The sequence below is a fragment of the Sorex fumeus genome, unplaced genomic scaffold (genome assembly GCF_029834395.1).
Source record: "Sorex fumeus unplaced genomic scaffold, SorFum_2.1 ptg000072l, whole genome shotgun sequence".
Classification (NCBI taxonomy): domain Eukaryota; kingdom Metazoa; phylum Chordata; class Mammalia; order Eulipotyphla; family Soricidae; genus Sorex; species Sorex fumeus.
This window is the reverse complement of record NW_026606129.1, coordinates 11,181,096-11,194,138: the sequence shown is the minus strand read 5'-3', so window position 1 is coordinate 11,194,138 and position 13,043 is coordinate 11,181,096. Positions and strand designations below refer to the sequence as shown.

General features: G+C 50.1%; 1 protein-coding gene across 1 annotated transcript in view; it reads left to right on the top strand.

The window, feature by feature from the left end:
- The first annotated feature begins 2,557 nt into the window (after positions 1-2,557).
- Positions 2,558-13,043, top strand: part of CUNH3orf20 (chromosome unknown C3orf20 homolog) — a 69,299-nt gene continuing 58,813 nt past the window's right edge. Inside the window, exons 1-2 of the mRNA XM_056129290.1 lie at positions 2,558-3,035; positions 8,688-8,825. Of these exons, the coding sequence (XP_055985265.1) occupies positions 2,558-3,035; positions 8,688-8,825 (616 nt within the window). The remainder of the gene's footprint in view (positions 3,036-8,687; positions 8,826-13,043) is intronic.

Below are 13,043 nucleotides of genomic sequence, written 5' to 3'. Positions count from 1 at the left end.
GAGAGCATGCGTACTTCTCCAGATCATCGGAACTCTCAAGTTTTAGCTTGCCCACTTAATGTCAAAGTGGTGGCTTGGTTCTGCTTCCTGCTTGCAGGGTAGCGTCCAGAGGCTCATCCTAAGGTCCTGACTTAGCACCAACAAGTGTGTATGGTCTGGGGGCCACACCCAGTGGTGCTCAGGAATCCCTCCTGGTGGACTCGGGGGCCCCATGGGGTGCTGGGGATCGGATCCAGGTCAGCTACGTGCCAGGTCTGTGCTCTCCCACTACCCTGTCACTCCAGCCTCTGTCTCCTTGTGAGCCCACTCTGCTCTTCTGAGCCTGAAGGTGAGCCTGGCCTGACGCTGTCCCTATCCACTCGGCCTGGCCTGACGCTGTCCCCTTCCACTCAGCCTTCCTGTCCTGTCTCCAGCCTTCCCGGGACCAGCGCCTCCAGCCCAGTCGCCAAGTTTCTCCGTGTGCTCTCGGGTCCCAGCAACAGGACACCGTGTGTACTGGTCTCTAGTGTCCACCCCTGGTCCCCCCACTCCGTCCCCGTCACTTGCTCTTCCCCACCTGCTCAGAACTGCCCCCTCTCACCCTGGTCTGTGGGGCCTGGTCTGTGGCCCCTGGTCTGTGGGGCCACACACACACACACCCCTGCCACATCAGGAAACTCCCTGGGGGTGACGTTACTGGCATCAGGCTACACACTTGCCATGCTATGAGCTGCCCCTGCCGTGGGACCATCAGTCCCAGCCCACTCCGGTGACTCTCTGCCTCCATGCCCAGAGCAGGCCGCGGGCCATGCATCGGCACAAACACCCTCATCAGCGGGCTCTCGTCCCCCGACCCGGATCAGAGGCTGAGGCAAAGCCTCAGACTCACGGGGCCTCTGCAGGCTGCAGAGCTGCCTGTCCAGCAGTGGTGGGGCTCAGGGCCCCGGGGGCAGGGCCTGGTGGGCGAAGAAGGGACTTCCGACAGCTGTCACTTAACCGACCCGCATCTTCGTGCCTCTGCGCTTACGGAGGCGGCAAAGTAGCTTCATTTTTTTTGAAACGGGAAATCTGTCGAACAAAGAAACCACAGTCGTCCGTCTGGGCAGCCGGCCAGAGGGCCCGGGCCCTGACCAGCCAGGCCTCACACGCAAAGCAGCCAACATGCCCAATTCTTGACGGGTTCACACTTCTCATTCGGAAAACAACAGCTTTGCGAGCTTATTCCCTGCTCCTCCCATTCACCCTCATCAAAGCACATGATGGCTGCTGGCCACCTGGCCGCCAGGTAAGTAACCCACGCCGCCATCTAGCTTTAGGACACTTCTGTCCCTCCAAGAAGGCGCCACCAGCGACCACTCTCCGCGTTCTCCCGCAGCCCCAGGCAGCGACTAATCTAGTTGGGGTCTCTGTAGATCCTCCTGTTCTGGACGTTTCCAGCAGCCAAGTCGGACAACGCAGGTCTCTGTGGCGGTTCTGGCTGGGCGAGTGTCCCTCTGGCCACTCTCCACGATGCAGAATGACCTCTACTGTGCGGACAGAGCAGCCGTTGAACCCTTGGTCACTGCGTGCCCTCTGGGTGTTAGTCTCCTATTTTGTTACTTTATGTTCCACAGATGAATGCAATCTTTCTATGTCTGTCCCTCTCTTTCTGACTCATTTCACTTAGCATGATACTTTCCATGTAGTACCACTTGTATGTAAATTTCACGGCTTCATCTTTTCTAACAGCTGCATGGTACTCCATTGTGTAGATGTACCAAAGTTTCTTTAACCACTCATCTGTTCTCGGGCACTCGGGTTTTTTTCCAGATTTTGGCTATTGTGTTCCGACTGTACTTTCTTGCCTCTCCAGGATATATTCCCAGGAGTGGTATTGCTGGGTCAAATGGGAGCTCAGTTTCTAATTTTTTGAGAATCGTCCATACTGTTTTCTCTTCCCCATTTTTAACACCCCAAGTTGCGATGTGTCACGCGCATCCATTTTTCCCCCTTGTAACAACAATCGTGCTTCTAAGAATTGCACGGACTCCTGGATTTGCCAGAAGATGAAAGAATCTGAACCGCTGATTTCCAAAAGACCCTTTGTCCTCCCGCGCTCCTGCCTACCCATGGACGTGGAGGTTGGGTTGTTTCCAGAAGGTTCTGGAGACAGCCAGGGAGATACCGGGCTTTGTTTCTTCAGGTCCTCCCCCATCCGCATCCCCTTCTCTCTCCCCAGTATCCATCCTGTCCACCCTCCGCCCTCCTGAGTGACCAGGGGTGTGACTCCCTGGAGTGGTTCCTGGCATTTCCTCACCCTCAGGGCCTTGCCAGCCTCACCCACACTCGTGGGTGTCTCTGCCAGTGTCTCTGGGAGACGGTCCCCCTGGCTGTGTGGAGAGAGGCTCAGGATTCCCTTCTCCTTCCCTCACAGGTTGGATTTGCCGGCTCCGGGACCCGGCTGGGTGACTTCAGCATCTCCATTCCGCCCCTGAGGTGACCTCTCAGCTAAGCACTGCCGGTCACTCACTTCTCGGTCGCCGAGGGCCCCTGGGTCCCAGATGGACGGTGTCACCTAGCAGCATGCTACACGGGCAACATGATGGGGGAGAAGAGTAACCGGGAGCTGTACAATGAGTATGTTGCCATGGCACCCAAGCTGCTGGCCAAGATCTCCAGGCTGCTCATCTCGTACCGAAGCACCGGGGTCCCCATCCCCAAGGGCATCCGGAACATCTTCGAGTTCTCATGGGAGGAGCTCATCACCCACCCCACGCTGCCGGCCACCGCCGCCATCCTGGGCCTGGAGATCAGCCTCGGGCCCCCACCGTCCCCGCTGCTCCTCATGGACACCACGTCCATGTCCACTCCCGTCCGGAAGAAGATGCAGACCCTGCCCCCGCCCCGCAAGCTGCTGCCGGCGTCGGCCCCGGCCAAGCTGCGCACCAGCCACCACCCGGGGGCCCCGACCTCGGAACTCAGCCTGGACACCCTGCACCAGTTCCAGCGACGCTCTGTCCACCTGCTGACCGAGCTCCTCAGCCTGAAGATGAAGGCCATGCTGGAGTCCATGTCTGGTGAGACTGGCTTGGCCAGAGTCCTGGCTTGGTTTGGTTTCCTTCCGGGAGGGTTTTGTGCATGTGTGTGTATGTACATGTATGTGTATGTGTGTGTCTCTGCACATGAGCGTCTGTGTGCCTGTGGCTCTGGGAGTGTACATGCTGGTGTGTCTCGTGAACACACGTGTATATGCATTTTTCCAAAAAATGTATTGAATCGCCGTGAAATGCAGTCACAAAACTTTCATGTTTGAGATTCAGCCATACTATGATCGAACACCCATCCTCCACCAGTGCACATTTTCTACCACCAATGTCCCCAGTATCCCACCCATCCCAGTCCTTGCCCTGCCTCTATGGCAGACAATTTCCCTAATACTCTCTCTACTTTTGGACATTATGTTTTTTCCAAATTTTCCCACCACCATCCAAGCCTGTCTACTGGGGCAGATGCTAGATAATTTATTTTCCATTGCTCATTTTTTAATAGCATGAGAGTTTGCACGGCCACAAAGCTGCCACATGCTTCTGGGTCCCTGCGTTGTAGTTGGCTGGGTCCCAGAGACATCTCTGAAGGGCTCTAATCTATTTTGGGATTCAATTGGGAGTCTTTGGATCAGGGCTTTTGGTGTGCCAAGATGGTGCCCGGTGGAAGCTTGTGGGCATAACTAGGCCGTGCTTGTGTTTCTGTGTCTTAGTGTGCATGTATGTTCTGTGTGTGTCCACGTTTTGCTGTCATCCGTCATCTGCCGTTAGAATGAAAGTCCTCTCGCCCTGCTCTGTTCTCCACTTTTATTTTCTAATTGTAGTTTAGGGGAAATGGTTACAATAGTGTTCGTTTATGGTATTGATGTACAGAGTTACTGCACCCACCCCTATCAGAGCGCCCACCACTATCCCTGCTGTCCTGTGCTACCCCTGGCTATATTCCACCCCCTCTTCCCTGCCCCTCACTGCTTGGGAATACGTTTTGGGGTCCAAAGTCAAGGGCATATCATTGTTCAGTACCGTCTGTTCTCATGCTGCCTCTCTGTGTCTCCCAGGTAAGTGAAAGCGTCTGGTCCTTTCCCTCTGACTTAGTTGTTCACCTGATACCCCCAGCTCCATCTCCCTTGCAGTGAACAGCACCACTTAATCTTTTCTCATGGCTGTGTAGTATTCTATTGCGTGTCCATATGTCACAACTACCATATCAATTCATCTGTCATCGAACTTTGGGTTTGTTCCCACATCTTGACTATTGTATTGAGCACTGCAGTGAACAGGGGTGTGTGTATATCTTTTAAACTAAATACTTTTTGTGTCTTGGGGGTAGATGCCAGCAAGTGGAACTGCTGGGTTATACGCGTGTTCTATTCTTTCTTTTTGAGACTTCTCCATGCTGCTTTCCATAGAGGATAAATCGGAGGATTCCCACCTCCAGTGAGTGAGGCTTCCGGTTTCCACCACGCCCCCAATGCTGGTGATTTCTGGTCTTTTTGACAGGTGCCATTCTCACAGTGTGAAATGCTGCCTCATGCTGTTTTGAGTTGCTTTTTTCTGGAAATGGTAGTGAAGCCTTTTGCACATGCCTGCTGGCCATTAGCAAGTCTTCTTTGGGGAAGTGCCTACTTACCTCCTCTCCCCAGTTTTTGATGGATTTATTCATGTTGTTGTTGTTGTTGAGCTTTATGAGTTCTCAGTATTTCTTACATATCTGTGTGTGGTATGCACATATATCTTCCATTCAGTAGGTCCTTTAAAATTTTATTTTAGCTTAGTTTCTTCTGTGGTGTTAAAGCTTTCCAATTTGATGTAGTCCCATTTGTTTATTTTTTTGTTTTTGTTATATTTGCCAGTAGAGTCGAATCATTAAAGACAGGTCTGGAGAGTTTGTCTATATTTTCCTGAATGTATGTTATGTATTGTGTTGTCTAATTTCAAGGTCTTTAATCCGCTTTGGATTGTTTTTGGTGAGTAGTGTGAGATTCTATTCCAATTTAATTTGCTGTTGTCTTTTTAACACGTGGCCATTCAGTTTTCCCACCCCCGCCTTTATTGAAGAGCTTTTCCCTTCTTTTGGCTCATCTGTGTCTTCCTGCACCCAGCCTTGGGGTTTGACTTAATGTCACCAGCCCGAGGACTTCTCAGCACTCCTGGTTCCACTGGTCTCAGACCCAAACAGTTTTGATCATTACAGTTTTATATTATATAGTTTAGTATTTTTTTCTAAAATCAGGATTTCTTTGGCTGTTTCAGTGGTAGGGTGTTTGCCTGGCGCACAGCCAGCCCGGCCGAGCTGGGTTCAATTTTTCCGCCCCTCTCGGAGAGCCCAGCAAGCTACTGAGAGTATCTCGCCCGCATGGCAAAGCCTGGCAAGCTACCCGTGATGCATTCGATATGCCAAACACAGTAACAACAAGTCTCATGATGGAGACGTCACTGGGCCCACTCGAGCAAATCGATGAACAAGGGGAGGACCGTGACCGTGACAGTGACAGTTTTAGGATTCCAAATAAATCTCAGTAGAGTGTGTTTTGAGTCCTTGAAGACTGTCATGGGAGTTTCGAGGGGGTTGCATTGATCCTGTGTAGTGCTTTGGGCCAGACGGTCTTTTGGAGAATGTTCCTTTTTCCAAACCATGAACCTGGAATATTTTTCATATCCCAGTGTCCTTTTATATGCCTTTGAGCTCTACTACTAATCAGGATTTCTAGATGCTGCATTATTCTATATGCCAACAGCTTTCCAGACATGAGAGAGAAGTGAGTCATGGGGACAGAGGGCAAAGTCACCTCCCAGGTCTTGAGAACTTGAGGCCTTTTATTGGGAGCCCCACACACCTGCTGGCCCTCACCATAGAGCTTTACCCTTATTTATCTTTGGGGTGTATTTTAGGGGAATCTTGCATGATAGCAGGAGCGATAGCACAGCAGGTAGGGCGTTTGCCTTGCTAGCAGCTAACATGGCCGACCCGAGTTCGATTCCTCTGCCCCTCTTGGAGAGCCTGGCAAGCTATCAAGAGTATCTCACCCGCACTGCGAAGCCTGGCTAGCTACCCGTGGCGTATTCGATATGCCAAACACAGTAACAAGTCCCACAATGTTACTGGGCCTGCTTGAGCAAATCAATGAACAATGGGAGAACAGTGACAGTGACAGTGACAGTGATTTTAGGGGAGTCCACACCGAGTGGAAGCCCTTTGATCCATCTCCTGGTCCCCATTAAAAAAAATTAGCACACCACATTTTACAAAGTTGTTCATAATTCAGTTGTTTAAGGTGCTCAGAGTTCCACCATCAATTGCACCACCAGTGTGACCTTCCCTCCACCAATGTCCAAGTTTCCCACCCACCACCCCAGCCTGCCCCCTTAGCAAGCACAAATTTACTTCATGTTGCTTGTTACAACACAAAGGCAAATGGAATTATAAAAAAATGGATCAATAAAAGTCAATTTGTGATTAATATTCTATTTCATAGTGGTGTTACAGTCACTGAGGATTTACTGGAATGGTTGGTGCTAGTTGAACCTTTCTGTATTCATTCTTTTTGCTCAGTGAACTTGGTGGCCTTCTATGCAACTTTGCTATCAAATTTGCTGTGGTCCGATTTGGCTGGCAGGACTGTGAAGTTTGAAGGTGTTGGGTGGCCAAGTATATGGTAGTGCACATCAGAAACTGGAACAATTTAGTGGCTTGATAACTTGGTTGGGTTGGAGCGATAGCACAGCGGGTAGGGTGTTTGCCTTGCACTCAGCCAACTTGGCCAACCTGAGTTCGATTCTTCCGCCCCTCTCAGAGAGCCTGGCAAGCTACCGAGAGTATCTTGCCCGCACAGCAAAGCCTGGCAAGCTCCCTGTGACATATTTGATATGCTAAACACAATAACATCAAAGTCTCACAATGGAGACGTTACTGGGCCCACTTGAGAAAATCGATGAACAGTGGGAGGACAGTGACAGTGACAGGTGACTTGGTGAGGTTCAGTTGTGTCTCTGGGCTTTTTCTGTACTGAAGGGTGTTAGGTATGGCTGGGAATGCTGAGTCTTTCGGCAGAATGGGGAATGTATCCGCCCCACCAGGACCCTATAAAATAAAAATATTTTTTAATTGAATCACTATGAGATACATTTACAAAGTTGTTCATAATTGGGTTTCAGTCATATAAGATTCCAACACCCATCCCTTCAGCAGTGAAATTTCCCACCACCAATGTCCCCAGTTTCCCTCCTGCTACCCCCCTGCCCCCTCTGCCCCCCATAGCTTGCCTGTACCACTTTTGGGCATTATTGGTTGCAAGACAGGTACTGAACGGGTATCATGTACATCCCTTTACCACTTTTCAGCACTCATTTCTTGTCCAGAGTGATCATTTCCAGCCCTCATTCCTTAGTGGTCTCTTCTCTGTCCCAACTGCCTCTCCTTCACCCCCGCCCCCACCCCGCCACTTGTGGCAAGTTCCCGCCATTGACCAGTCCTCCTGGCCCCTGTTTCTACTGTCCTCGGGTATTAGTCTCATACTATGTTTTTTTTTATATCCTGCAGATTAGTGTGATCATTCTATGTCTGTCCTCTCCCTCTGACTCATTTCTTCTTTCTTTCTCTTTCTCTTTCTTTCTTTCTTTCTTTCTTTCTTTCTTTCTTTCTTTTTTTCTTCCTTCCTTCCTTCCTTCCTTCCTTCCTTCCTTCCTTCCTCTCTCTCTCTCTTTCTTTCTTTCTTTCTTTCTTTCTTTCTTTCTTTCTTTCTTTCTTTCTTGAATCACTGTGAGATTCACTTTCAGAGCTTTCATGTTTGAGTTTCAGTCACATAATGATCAAACACCCATCCCTCCACCAGTGTGCATTCTCCACCACCAATGTCCCTGGTATACACCCCCCCCATCCTACCCCTTCCCCTGCCTCTGTGGCAGACAATTTCCCTCTTACTCTCTCTCTAGTTTTGGGCACTATGGTTTGCAATACAGATACTGAGAGTCCATCATGTTTGGTCTTTTATCTACTTTCAGCACACATCTTCATCCTGAGCGATCCCTCCAACTATCATTGACTTAGTGATCTCTATCCCAGCTTTCTTCTCCCCCAGTTCATGAGGCAAGCTTCCAACCATGGAGCAATCTTCCTGGTTCTTGTCTCTATTGTCCTTGGGTGTCAGTCTCATATTATGTTGTTTTATATTCCACAAATGAGTGCAGTCATTCTATGTCTGTCCCTCTCTTTCTGACTCATTTCACTTAGCATGATACTCTCCGTAACCATCCACTTATAAGCAAATTTCATGATTTCATCTTTCCTAACAGCTGCATAGTATTCCACTGTGTAGATGTACCAAAGTTTCTTTGACCAGCCTCTGCCTCATTTCACTCAGCATGATACTCTCCATGTCCATCCATTTATTAATGAATTTTCATGGCTTCATTTTTTTCCTAGTGGCTGTGTAGTATTCCATTATATAGATATACCACAGTTTCTTTACCCAGTTGTCTGTGGTCGGGCACTCAGGTTGTTTTCCAGATTCTGACTGCTGTGAACAGTGCTGCAGTGAATGTAGATGTGCTTATGGCTTTTCTTCACTGTGTTTTCATGGGCCCCATTTTTATCCGTACTTTCTGGGTCGCTTACAGAGGCCTTCTCTGCAAGCACGGCCCTGTGCTGGGAGGGAACTGAGGTGTCTTTGTTGACTCCCTTACCAGGTTCCAACCCCGTGGACGTCACGAGGCGCTTTATGGAGGCCAGTCAGCTGCTCCACGTCAACGCCAAGGAGATGGCTTTCCACCGCCTGATCAGCGTAGTCAGGAGAAGCGGCTACGATGTCAGACAGTTGTGGAAAGGTGGGTCCCCGCGCTGCAGTCCTGAGGTGAGAGTTCCAGCAGCACCAACAAGAACGCAACGAAGTGCCCAGAGCGATGGCACAGCGGGGAGGGCGTTTGCCCATCACACGGCCTACCCAGGGTCCATTCCCGGCATCCCCTAGGGTTCCCTGAGCACCACCAGGAGTGATCCTTGAGTGCAGAGCTGGGAGTAACCCCTGAGCATCGCTGAGTGTGTCCCAAACTCCATTGCCCCAAGCAAAACAGTTGGAAAGGGCACCCCCAGTTTAGTTGGAAGAGAGGTGTGAGCAACTAAATGGGTGAGCATGTCACCTCAGGTGGGAAGGCTTGAGGGGGGACTGTTTGGTTTGGTGTCTGTGAGGCAGAAGCTGTTTCTGCAAGCCCAGCACTTTCTCTCCTGGGCACAGGGACCGTGGGTGACGGGGCCTGAACCAGGGTTGGCCGCATGCAAGGGAAGTCCCTCCCCCTGCCCTCCCTTCCCTGCCCAGCCCCTCAACCCATCATCTCCCTCCAGCCCCCTGAACCCCTGCATTCTGCTATGGGTTAGCTGCTCTGTGGTGCTCAGGGCCCTGGGTCCTGCTACACTCATGGACTGGGCAGACGTGGGTCATTAGCTTGTGGAATCTGGTCCCTTGCAGTCCTCCTGCCTGGTGGTTTGCTGGATGGGGAGTTGGTCCCCAGGAGGTGGCCAGCAAGTGCCCACCCCGGTCCTGCTTTTCTGCCCGACACGGTCCCCACCTGGGCAAAAAGGAAGCAGTCGGCGACCCCTCTTCTCCAGGCCCTTCTGTGACATGGGGGCTCCCTGTCCCTGATGAGTGTGGTAAAATTTATGGGAGGAGAGTTGGGGAAATTGAGTGAAGTTGGGGAGCACGTTATAGCTCCGGCATCTCCGTCTTTGCAGAGCACTGAGAAAGTCTCTTTCGGGGACAGGCGCTTTGTGGTTTCTGCACACGATGCTGGAGCACTGTGAACGCCTCTCTCAGGCATGAGCTTCAGACCATCTAAATAGGGGCCCAGGCAGGGACAGAGGACAGGGGCAGGGACAGAGGACAGGGTGTGGTTGACCCAGGTTCAGCCCCCTGCACTCCATTAGAGCCAGGTGTGGGCCCCCAAATAAACAAAAGCCAAATCTAAATAAAAAATATAAATGAAGGGGCCAAGCCTTTCAGAAAAACATCCTTCATGGGACTTGAATTTTTTTTTTTTGAGAGTGAAAACAAAAAAAGATTCAAACTATTTATTTTGCACAAGTTTGGCCTTGCTGGGCTGTAGTTATGGGAACCCCGGGAACAAGAAAACAATTTGTTGGTCTAGGCCTATGGATGCTCAAAGACTTGTGTGTGCACGTGACTGAGTGAAAACCACCCACAATGGCTACAGACTCCTAGTCACATGACAAAATATTTTGGGGAGGATAATGGTTATATAGGGGCAGAAAAGGATGCATTACCTGCAAATCACGAGACAGGAAGAGGAAGGTGGATTCTGTGGCTGTATGGACTAGCTGGGACAGAGTGTCATGAGGTGTCACGGGGTTTCTATGAGCTGATGCAGAAGTGGAACACTGAGCTTCACAGACACCACACACGTCGGCTCTCCCTAATAGCAAGCCCCAGCCACAGGGGCCAGAGTGATCCTACAGCAGGGAGGGCATTTGCCTTGCATGCGGCCAACCTGGGTTTGATCCTGGCACCCCAGATAGTCCACTGAGCACCACCAGGAGTAATTCCTGAGACCAGGGCCAGGAGGAACCCCTGAGTATCTCTAGGTGTGGCCCAAACAAAACAAAGCCAAACCAAAAAAGCCAAAAGGTCAAACCCTGGCCATCATCACTGGGGAGTGCCCGTTTCCTTGGCAACAGCTCACCCTCCTCAAGGCTGGGACTCGACCTGGAGTTTCCCGGCACAAGCCAGCAGCGAAGATGGTCAAGGAGCTGTGCCAGGAAGCCCCACGACCCTGGGCCATTTTACTGGACGAGGTGGCCCCATGGGACCAAGTGGGAGTCTTCCCATGAAACTGCCCCCAGAATGTCCCCCTTGCTAAGCCGCAAGTCCACACTGAGAACACCACCCCCCAGGACTGCTAGCCCTGGTGGATGGGGAAAAAGAACCAGATGCTTGACTTGCCATGGGCTCAGTGGTTCAATAATTAAGCATATTATTTATTTAAGTTATTTAATTTATTAAAATAACACGACAGCAATATTACTCAAATTAAAAAGAAAGAAAATCATGTCTCAGAGCTATGTTTGTTTCATTTCTGTAGGTCTTGGTGTGTGTGTGTGTGTGTGTGTGTGTGTGTGTGTGTGTTAAGAATACTGAGTTTTTTTATTTCTTTTTTTATGGAATCACTGTGGATTACAAAGTTACTGTGATTTTTCTGTCTCTGTTTCCTGTCCCTAACATATATTTTTCAAACTCTCTGGTTGCTTTTACTAATTGTCATTTGGATGGCTGGAGACTTTCTGTTCCATCATCAACCATTTAAGTTCTGGTTTTCTGTGTTACTGGCGTGGTGAACATGGTCTGTGGCACCTTCTGTTCTCTTTCTTCCTGGGTCTGGTCTCTGCGGTGAAGCTCCCTGGACAGGCTCGGGGGCAGAGGGGCTCAGCCGGGAGCAACTCTGGCTCTGTGGTGCCTCCTAGGTGGATCTTTTCGTCTATAGTGGCAGAACTGACTAATTTGATGCACTCTTTACTAGTCTCAGCAAACGTTATTCTTCCTTATTTCTGCTAAGTTACAAGGTACTGAAAATTGTTCTGAGTTCAACTTTGGGATCACCAAGGAAGGTTGCTTTTTTTTTTTTTTTTTTTGCTTTTTTTGGGTGGGGTCATACCCGGCAATGCACAGAGATTACTCCTGGCTCTGCACTCAGGAATTACTCCTGGCAGTGCTCAGGGGACCATATGGGATGCTGGGAATCGAACCCGGGTTGGTCACGTGTAAGGCAAACGCACTACCCGCTGTCCTATTACTCCAGCTCCAACCAAGGAAGGTTTAATCTCCCTGATGCGGCCTCGCAGGCAGCTTTTTCTGCTTCGGAGACTGGGTTGGCTAATTTCCTTATGAATGTGAAGAGCCAGGCTGTAGGACTTGTGTCAGATTTTCTAACTGTGTTCTCAGTGTCATCGATGGGAGGTGATGGGGGAAGGTGTGATCTGATGGGGTTTATGGAAGGATGATGTTCGTTTGCCTCTTTTTATTTATTTTGCAATTTTTATATATTTTATTTTCATAAAAGTGTTCACAGTAGTTCATTACTGATAATATTCAAGATATTACAGATAATATTCAAATATTACAGATAATATTCAAACAGCAATCCCACCACAGAGCACCTTCCCACCACAATAAGAGGGAAGTGTGTGAAGGTTGCTGTATTTCATTCTGGAGCCATTTAAGCCCATAAGAGAATACAAGCAAGAATGTTAAAACCAAACAGATGTGTGCTACTTTTGGTACGTAAGTTGGCTAGAGTATAAGAGGTCTCGTGCTCCAGGAAATTCTGCAGTGCTCTCTTCCAGGAGCTTTAGTTTATAGTCTCTAGGTCTTAGCCGTTGATGAGATTACATGGCGCTGGGGGCATTTCATGGGGTGACTGCCAAGCTACTGGAAAACTGGGGAGCTGGGGACAGGAGGCCCAGTCCCGATCTTGGAGATCTCAGTCATGGGTCCTGCATATCTGGGTTTTTTTGCTGGTTCCCTCTTAGATGAGGCCCCTCTGAGCATGTGGAGAGTGGCCTTGAGTATGGCGGCAGTTGGGTTCTGGAGGTTTTCAGCTGCTGGGTTCTGCTTGGGGTGCCCCCTTCCGAAGTGCCACAGTGAAGACAGCCTGGTGCGGGGTCAGGAAATTCTGCCTTCGTTTGCCTCTTGCAAGGCGATACTGAATTTGAACTCTAATCTGGTCAGATCAATGGACTCTACCCCTGGGGACTGGATGGACAGTGCATTCAGGAGGGCATTGCTTGGCACACGGCTGACCTGGGTTTGATCCCTACATCTGATACGGTCCCCTGAGCCTGCCAGGCGTGATCCCTGGGTGCAGAACCAAGAGTAACCCCTGAGCATCCCCGCCAGGTGCTCCCCTACCCCCAAGAAAAAAGTCAAACACAAACAGCAAATGATTCTACCCCAGTGCGAGTCTGTACAAGGCTGCTATGTGCTGCAGCCTTGTGAGTAAGAGCCGGTGACTGTCCTTCCAGCCGCCCAGTGCTGAGTC